The 10,227-nt window shown below is 29.4% G+C and overlaps 1 protein-coding gene across 3 annotated transcripts in view; it reads left to right on the top strand.

The window, feature by feature from the left end:
• Positions 1–406: 406 nt before the first annotated feature.
• The window catches only part of shakB (shaking B), a 31,473-nt gene continuing 21,652 nt past the window's right edge, over positions 407–10,227 (top strand). The window contains exons 1-4 of one of the 3 annotated variants that reach the window (XM_008200598.3): positions 407–556; positions 4,732–5,044; positions 8,850–8,983; positions 9,036–9,216. In XM_008200598.3, coding sequence (XP_008198820.1) covers positions 4,814–5,044; positions 8,850–8,983; positions 9,036–9,216 — 546 coding nt within the window. In that variant the 5' untranslated portion in view covers positions 407–556; positions 4,732–4,813. The remainder of the gene's footprint in view (positions 557–4,731; positions 5,045–8,849; positions 8,984–9,035; positions 9,217–10,227) is intronic. The other 2 variants (XM_015984122.2, XM_015984116.2) reach the window with 2 other exon arrangements.

Here is a 10,227-nt window from a genome sequence, read left to right as displayed (position 1 = left end):
ATAAAACGCCAATCGTTTGCGCTAAAGGGTCAACTTTTCATTTCTCTGCCCCATAAAGGGGCCAAATTTTCGCTGGTCTTATCTCGGGATTTATGACATATTGCCCCAATTAATTTTTCATTGCTGAAATTTCGCAGCGCGTCGAAAGCTTTAAACACTTGAAGCCTGCAGTGTTTACCTCAGGCGTCCATAAAATTAGCCAAAACTCGTTAAACGCTGTTTACTCGAATGACAGTTTAACGACAAGTTTCGTTCTTTCGCCAGCGATTTCCAGCCTCCCTTTTGTGTATATTTTCGTCTCGAAATTTATGGAAATAGCACGCGTTCCGCATCCCATTGATGCGGGGACCGCTTAGTCTATCTATTTTATGTAGTAAAAATAAAAATAAGCTCATTTTGCATCATAGTTAGGTGGTTGTTGGGCAGAGATTCAGTCGGTGGAAGAGTGTCGGAGTGTCACGCACGCCCACCGAATGCGTGACATGTCACGCACGCTGTGTTCGATGACATGACGATTCCTTCAAGCATTTTTCTATAAGGGATCAAGCTGCAGCCGGTGAGTGGGAAAGCGTGAGGTTGGGTGTTTATCAACAAATCGAACGGTGATGGGAGAGTGAATTTGCAGAGCTGTGATTAATTGCCGGAAAAAATACACAAAGTGGCCGAAATACACCAAAGTAGAGGTACAAAATTTCCAAAAGTACACCTTTGACACATTTAATTTTTTTAAATATTTGTGAATTACAATTTTATGTTTTTGAAGTAGTTTATTTTCATTTTGGTTGCTTATCAAAAGCAAGTGTAAATAATTTTGATATTGTTTTTTCAAAATACAGGGATGACCCAGGGGTGCGTAATCGGTCTATAACTTTTTTATTACTTGAAAGATTGCTATGCCGTTTTTACTATCCGATAGATCGACTTAAAGTCCACAAATTAAAAATATTTTTATTGTACATAAAGTGTTGTATACAGGCTGGTGAACCAAAGATACATTTTTTTAAAAGAACACCCTATATATATTTGCATAATTGGATTCTATGCAAAAAAATTATGTAACTTTATATAAACTATTATATAAACTCTGTTCGTTCCGGAATTATTCAATTTTTTTGGTTATAAAGAAAAAAAAACAATTTTTGAAAAAATGACTGCAAAGTCGTCTATAAATATTTTTCGAAAAATTTGCAACATAAAAACTAAAAATACTGTAGTTTTAACAATAGTCGACTTCTACTGGAAACACGCAGATAATATACAGGGTGTGCCAAAACCCAAAAAGTTGAATAACTCATTTTTTTTAATAGAACACCATGGTCACCATGCATTTGCGAATTGGTAAATTTGAAATATTTCTTAAAGTATTCAATTTTTTTCTTTAATTTTTTTATTATTAAATCTTGATGAGCAAAACTCATTTATGTATTAAGTAATAATTAGATTACTAAAATAATTAGTCACATCAGTACGTATCAAAAAAATAAATAACCATATGACTTATTATATTCTAGGATAACAAATTTTCTTGTAATAAAATAGGTTTTTTGAAAAATCTAAAAAATATTTTAAATTTGCTATGCAAATCCTATACTGTTAAAAATCAAAGATTCTATCGATACATGAAAAAAATACAGAGTGTTCCATTTTAAAAAATGAGTTATTTAACTTTTTGCGTTTTGGCACACTCTGTATATTATCTGCGTGCTTAAACTAAAAGTCGTCTATTTGCTAAAACTACAAGGTATTCTAAATTTTTCTGTTGTAAATTTGCCGGAAAAAATTCATAGGCGACTTTGGAGTGATTTTTCGAAAATTGTTTTTTATTATAAGAAAAAGTTGAATAATTCCAAAACGAAAAAAGATAGATCTATAATAGTTTATATAAAGTTACATTATTTTTTTGTGTAGATTCCAATTATGCAAAAATATATAGAGTGTTCTTTTTAAAAAAAATATCTTAGGTTTACCACTCTGTATATAACACCCTGTGTACAATAAATATATTTTTAGTTTGTGGATTTTAAGTCGATCTATCGAATAATAAAAACAGCAAAGCAATAGTTCATTTACGAACAAAGTTATAGATCGATGAAAAACCCCTGAGTCACCCTGTATGTTCATTAATTACGAATTTACACGAAGAAGAGGTCTCAAAATTCAATTACAAAATTAGTTTTTTTTACCATTTTGTTAAAAACAAATTTCATTTTTTTAGTTCTAGATATGGTGCAAAAGTGAAGATTATAATAATTATTATTTGCTTTGTTGCCTTTAGTTTATTAATTAATTTTACATGGAAAAGTTACTTTTTGATGGTATGTAATAGTAGTGCACTAGTAGTGCAAAGAAGGTAAAATAAGACGAATTTAAAATTATTACTTTGCGAATATTATCTTTGAAAATACACTTATACACTTATTTAAGATCCTAGGACTTTTGACTGTGCAAGAGTTTAATTTTTTAATTTTTTTTCATATCTTTTAGATAGTGTTTAAGTACATTTTTACTTTCACAATTTGAGAATTTCGAAATATTTCAAATTTTTTTGCACTTTTATGCCTATAGAAAAAATGCAAAAAACGTCAATTGGTTATGAAGGCATTTTTAGTTTTTTACTAAAAAAATACTGGGTTTTTAAAAATTGGGGCACCAATTCATTGAAACATAAAAATGCTATGTTAACATTATTGATAATTAACTAATTTTAAATAAATGATATATAGCAATCGTGATCACAATAGAATGAACAATACAAATGAATTATTTTTGGAACGGTTTGCTATGAAATTATGTTTGATATTATTAATTAAATAAAATATAAACTACGAAATAAATTTGGAAATTTTTGGGATAATGAAATATTTATTTGGAGGAATGTTGATGAAATTTAAAAATCAAAATTTTTGGAAACGACGCTAGCTGTTGCAAAGAAAACATTTAGAAGTAAATATTCTACATTTTTAAAACGAAAATATGATAAATTGAGCTGTAAAGATTATGTTATGATATAAATAACCCAAAATAAAAACTTGAGGAAGAGTTTCAACACAAAATTGTGGTTTTTTGAAATAATAATTTAATAAGTGCTTAGAAAAAAATAAATCAGAAGTTGAAGCAATCTTTTTTACTTTTGGAAAATAAATTGTACATTAGCGTTTTTTAGCGCATCTATCGTTGTCAAAATAACTTAAAAAAGAATTATTCTGTTTTGAGTCAATATTGAGTGAAAGTGCAAAATCGATCTCCGGCACCCGGAGCATTTATTGGGAAAGATCACCGGAATTATAAGCTCTATCCTCATTAGATTTGTTTTTGGAAAGCTCTTTTTATTGTCTATTGCTTTAAACAATTGTCTTGCGACTAATAATTTTTGACAAAATTGCATAAACAATTATAGGTAAATTCTATATGTTTTAATAACTTGAAAACTATAATGAATTTTGATATTTTCTCGGCACCAATCGATCTTCCGGATTATTTGACATGACTTTATGTTAAAAAGGTTTACTTTTTTTTGAACAGCTTTGCTATAACTGACAAAAATTAAAAATTTTGTAAACACTCATACAAATCCTTAATTTTGAAAAAGTCTAAAATTTGATTGAAACCTTATAAATATTATAGATTTTAATGTGCTCTTTACGATTTTTCTTAGCTTCAACAGTTGCGTTTGAAAATTAAAAAAAAAGTGAAAGTTCTTTTGTCAAAATTTATGTAGGATAATAATTTCAAAAGTGGTATACTAGTTTTTGGAATTTGAAATTTTTATAGGTACAGTCACGATAAAAAAGAATGCCACCCCTACCAAATAGACTGGATTGACATAATATTCAGCTAATTTATAATCTAGTCGAATGTACACATTACCCGTATCATATCGAAAAGATTTGTGGTTACGGTTTTAGAGGTGCCATTCTTTTTAATCGTGACTGTACATTAAAAATAACTATTTCACTGAATTCTAAAACAGCCATTGTTATTTTTTTTATTTTTCTTTATTTAATAATAATAGTTAAACTGGACCCTTTTTTTGTTTTTTTTTTGTAAATTAAACGAAACTTCTAGCAATTGTGGCAATCAATAAATTCAGCTGAAATCATCTATAAATAATCTGTGACACAGAAACGTTACCTTATGTCTAATCCTGCTGATGATTTTACGACATTTTTGTTTATACCGCTTAATATTTACATTAATTTGGTGAAAAAATGAAGCTATTTCGTGGTATCTATTTTGCTCCATTTCCCTGAAAGATACGAATCGTCATTTAATTGAAAAACTTGGCAAACAACAACCACTTTTGTTTGTTTAAAAATAAACACTGCCGAAATAAAATAATCATTTTGTCCAACAAATCCACAAAATGATACTTGTAATGTGCCATAAGCCAGCCTGGAATTGATGAGATCGTAAATAGAGTCAACGCTTCATTCAAAGTTATTTATAAATTCCGTCCCGATTTATTTCCCCGATTTTTGTTATAAATGACAAAGCCCGGGCGCAATTACTCGAGAGAATGGGATGCAGATGTTGATAAGCTGCGATTAATATCCCGTTATATCCTTGTTTTCTTGTCCACATTTTCCGGCCCAAAAAGCGCCCCTATTGATTCACCGGCAATCAATCATAGCGTTTCCTTAAAGACGTTCGATTTGAAAACTTGATCAGCTTCGCCATTAACCCAATTACCAACTCTAAACCGAAATAATTCCCTCGCTGAAGTCTTATCAGTCGTAGGAACATCGATCTTTCCATCAGGTCCGCTTGGTTGTGTTTTGAGAGTGTTTTTAGAAAAAAAAAGTGCTTGCGGCAGATGCACGCTTGTTACGCAGTGAGTAATGGACCTTTGGCGATTGTGCTGTCCCAAATGGGAAGACTCAGGAGCGAAAGACTTTACAAAAGCAAATTTTATTACCGGACGCAGGCTCCAGTGAGGACACGAGTGTCCCGGAAGAGCGACGACCGGGGGACCAGGAAGAGGAGGCTGCACGACGACGGGTTGTCGAGCATGGACCTCCTCAGAGGGGTCTACGCACTCACTCAGGTAAAGACATCCAAAAACTTAGCCCGTTTTGCGAAAAAAATACCTTTACCAGTAGTTTCAAGTTTCAAAAATGGCTATAATTAAATAACGGTAAGCACAAGGCAAACCAAAAAATTACACACTGTCAGAGCAATAAATTTTCAAGAGGAAGAGATAGAGATAATGCAATAAATTATCGAAAACTAGAATAATAAAAAAAAAATTACTAATTTTTGGCACCGTACGGGCCCATATTTTCCAAAACGCTGTGAATATGGTTGAAGATGTGAGCTAGAAAGTTGTAGAGAATTAAATTTTCTAGAAAAAAGTTTTGTAGACTATGTCCATCTTTAACCGTTTTTGGGTTTAAATTGCTTCAAAGTGTTCCCCCGAAAAAAAATTCACTTTTTTTATTTTCGCAATTACGTCAAAACTATTCGAGAAAGTGGAACTTTGTTCATTGTAACTTAAGTAAAATGACGTGGGGAATCAACTGGCATTGAGAAATTTACAAAATTTTTAATAGTTTTCTAGTTAACAATTTTTTAAAATTTTACCAATTTTTCCTTTCATCTGCAATTTTTTCAAAAACTATTAGTCGGAGAACAATAGTGTTTTTTAAAAAAGGTAGATTATTAAAAGAGCTTTTCAACGATAATAAACTTCATAGGGTTATCTCTAACACTTCTGGAGTTATTGCTCGATAAATGTTCCGGGTACCGGAAATCGACCAAAAGCGCGACAAAGATTGAAAAATCAAACATTAAAAAATCGGACATATGGACTTTTTTTGATCTTTTAACAACTCCAGACAGATGTGAACTCATACAGTAGTCCATAAAATTATGCTAGAACTCAGAAAAAAATCAACAAAAAATTCTAAATTTTTTATCTCGTGAATAGCTGGTATAACACAGAAAATGAGTCGTTGAATTCACTAGAGTAAACCGTTTTGCTTTAAGACTTTTAGTTTTTGAGTTATGAATTTTTTTAGTGTAAAACTTTAAATGTCTCTGTACCCGGAACCGTTTCCCGGAGCGGCTCCGGTAAAATGAACGTCTCTTGAGCGGTTTTAAATGTCTTTAGAGCCTAAACCGTTAAAGATAACGATATTATCTTCTAAGATTTTTGTAAAAATTTTATTTTCTACAACTTTTGTTTTTACATTTTTAACCGTATTTCTGGCGTTCTGAAAAATATGGAAGAGAGCACAAATTAATTTAATTTTTTTTTGTATATCGTTATTTTTTTCAGTTTTTCTCTGTTGATTAAGAATTTAATTAGCTTAATTACTCGTTAAAATTAATTTAAAACAATTATTTGTAGCTGAAACGGTATATTGCCCAAGATGTCCTCATAAATTTTTGTGTACATTGTGTCTCTAAAATATTCTGAACTTTAAAATGTCTTGTATTTTATTTTCTCATAATCCGCAATGTCTTCGGTTTTAAACGAAACATAAGAAAATAAATGTATTGCTATTGAGACTGAAATCTTGGGAAGGTGTGTCTAAGATTCTCCTTAGAAATTTTTAAAGATATTAAGATAAAATATGAAGATATGAGGGTAGGTAATAAACAATTCTAGATGATAGTTTCATGATTTTCAGACTGAAATCTTGTAACCCGCCTAAATTTATCTGAAGATACATTACTGACGCATGTAAGAAGTGAATCTTCTTTTTCTATATTTTTTGATTCCGATTGTTTTAAAGATTCCTACACGAAAGTAAAAAAATATTAAAATTTTATGATTTTGAACAAAGGCTCAAATTAATTGCTAATTTGCTTTTTAACAAATTATTTTATTTCACAATTTCAGTTTTTTCAGCTTAACGCTGAATGAAAAAATCGGAAAAGCTTTCCAAATATTCATTTTTTTTGCAATATAAAAAAGTTATAAGATCAATTGGTAATGATAATATGTAATAATAAGCAATAAAACTTTAGATTCTAGAATATTCTTTCATGAATTTGAGCCAAAAATTTTGAATCTTGAGTTAAAATTATTGTCGAACTTGAAACAAGCTTAATTAATCTAAGATTTTTGAAACTTTGAAACTAAACAGCTAAATTGTATCTAGAATTTTATTTTACTGTTATAATCAAAGATCACATAAACATACAAAAAAAAAGATTAATAAAATTGCAATTGATAAAACTATTATACGGATAAGAGAGTTTATTTTATTAAATACATTCACTAAAACGTAATAAATGAAAAAAAAATTAAGTCAAGTGAAAAAATGCAATGACCACAAGTTTATGGGATTTGAAACTATACTGAAAAAATACCTCAACTGTGACATTAAGTACAATTGGAATTACTGCAGTTATGATTTAGAATTAGTTTCAAGCAAATTTTTTAATATATGAAGATATAAAGATCTTATGTTGTATTGCTCATTATGTGTCAACTTCAAAAATTAAATAAAAATTTATTGATCTTGAGTCTAAAATTCTAAAGAATTATTTAAACTTTAAGATTTTGACTAGACTTAACATTGTATTTTTCTTTTGCAAACATTACTCAAAAGATTTGACTATACAGATCTGAAGTTGGGTTGTTCATCATGTCTGAACTTTAAACATATTTATAATAATTTAGTGATCTTGAGCCTAAAATCTCAAAAAAATATTGCAATTTTGTTTTGGCATTTTCTTCAGTTTCATTTTGAACTAATTAATAAGACAATAATTTGAATATTAAATATACAATAAATTGCTAGAAATTATTTTATTTATCTTTTATATTTTATTATTCCGACAATTTTAAATATTCCAAGATAATAACAAAAGATCAGAAAATTTAAACGATGTTATGACTATTTGAAATTTGTAGAGTCATTAGTTTCAAACGAGGGATAAATCGCATAAAATATCACTGTACAAAATTGGGGAATTCAGACCAAATCTTGAAGAAATCACGGGAAATCTTTTTATAATATCATACAAAATTTTAACGAAACCAGGGGAAATTTTGAGGAAATAAATCGAGGGAATAACTTATAGGAATTATAGGAAATTATGGAAAAAAACAGGAATTCATGAGGAAATTTTTATACAGTTTGGGGTACGGTTTACTCTTTGGTATCAAGCTGAATAATTAATAAATAATAAAAATAAAAACAAATAATAAAATTAAAATAAAAAATTAAAAAAAACTTTGTTCATTTTTGCAAAATAAAAAACCAACAATCAAATATTAATTTTTTAAGTTGAGTCACAATAGAAAATTATATTCAGACTTAAGCTGATAATTTCGTAAATTTTAGGTTGTTGTTAGGTATATTAAAAATTATTGAAAAAAAAATTTAAAAAATAGAAACCATGTCTCTATCTTCATCCCACGGCATACACCATATAAAATGAAACGAATCTATCGCTTGAGAGGTTTTGAACTTGTCTTCTCATTAACGACAGAAACATAGTTTTGTTCTTTCTCTATTTTGCTTGTATTTTTAAAAGTATTCTCCTCCTCGTGTTAAGTTCCACTGCACGTGTGTTTACACGTGTCGTTTGCGTAAACACACCTCCTGCCAAAATCGCGAAAAAATGGCTAGAACACGCCTCTTATATTTATTTTCCGAGGCTTTAGCGTTGAAGGGTTGTTAACTGGGAAAATAATCAGAGATCCCGTGGGAGTCGTTTTAAAAATACACACGTTGCAATCGTTCGGAAAATAGACCCGAGACAATAGAGGGAAAATGGGACAAGGTGCCGCTTGCGTCACACGATGAACGGGATTTCAATTTTCAGATAAGCTCTACTTCTTCCTCTAATACTAGGCAAGGAGATGTGAGGGTTGTTTATCGGATTGGTTTCAGGTTAACCACATCACGATTGATAATTTGGTCTTCAGATTGCACAGCAATGCCACGGTTATTCTTCTGGTTACTTTCTCGATCGCTGTCACCACGAGACAGTATGTGGGGAATCCCATAGATTGTGTGCACACAAGGTTTGGGTTTCGTATTATTTAAGGTTTAATTTAAAAGGAAAATTTTTGATAGAGACATTCCGGAAGAAGTTTTAAACACTTACTGCTGGATTCACTCGACTTACACCGTGATCGACGCTTTTAAAAAGGTTCCGGGCAATCAAGCCTCGATTCCGGGAGTTCAAAACTCCGGAAAATCGCCGGTTAAACAAGTCAAGTACTATCAGTGGGTTGCTTTCACACTCTTCTTCCAGGTAAGTCCAATAATAATGAAACCACGATAAATCCGTTTTTTGTGTCCACATTTATTCGTTTATTTTGATTTTTTTCTCTTAACAATTAAATGTTGATAAAGGTGGTAACATTTTTGCTTAATCTCTAAAATTAATTTTTGTAGAACTTTTTTTCTGCTCTTTTTATTATTTATTATATTGCTATAATAAAATATCTTTTATGTAATTCTCACATGTAATCTCACAAAGAGAGCTATAATCAACTAGTCAAGACATTTTTTTAGGAACTTGCATTATGTATTTTACTACAATAATTTTTTTGTTTTGAATAGTTTTTTTTCTTTTATCTTTTCTTCTTATTTGGTTAGGTTTTATTCTATGCTTAGTTGCTAAATCTGAAAAATATTACGACCAGTAGGTATTTTTTATTTAAATTATTCTAAAATAAAACAGTAACTATCACTTTTCGTGAAGTTTTAGAATTTTCTTTTTTTAGTTATTGTAACAATATTTTTTCTTCGGAAAATCAAGACGTTTTCTAGATTTTTCTGTATAATTATTAATTATGAATTATTAATAATTAATTAACTCTTTTGAGAGCTACTTTTCAGGTTACTCCGAAGTACTGGTCTTAATAATTTATTATTATCAAGATAATATTTTCTGTCTGTTTCATATATATATATATTTAACTTTTGCAACAATAGCAATACTTCAATATCTTTTGACCGTTTTTAAAAAATTTAAGCATTTACATTTAAAATTCAAATTATTCTATGTTTGTTTTATTTTTTTGGCAAATTAAAAACTTGAAAGCTTCACAAAATTTTGTTACAATGTGCTTCCTTGTTTTTGAGGGTCTTTTATCATTTTTATCATTTTATGATGTTTTTTCCTTCTTGGTAATTAAAGTAACTGTAATTTATCAAAAGATTTTTTAGATTTTTCTGTAGGTATAACTATTACGAAAATGCAATGTAAAAAGAAAAGAAAAACTAAGTTTTTTTTAATTTTCTCTTTTTATTTGTTTTT

Source organism: Tribolium castaneum, chromosome 7 (assembly GCF_031307605.1).
Source record: "Tribolium castaneum strain GA2 chromosome 7, icTriCast1.1, whole genome shotgun sequence".
NCBI lineage: Eukaryota > Metazoa > Arthropoda > Insecta > Coleoptera > Tenebrionidae > Tribolium > Tribolium castaneum.
Note: the sequence above shows the minus strand (reverse complement) of the source record. Positions and strands in the feature narration are given on the sequence as shown.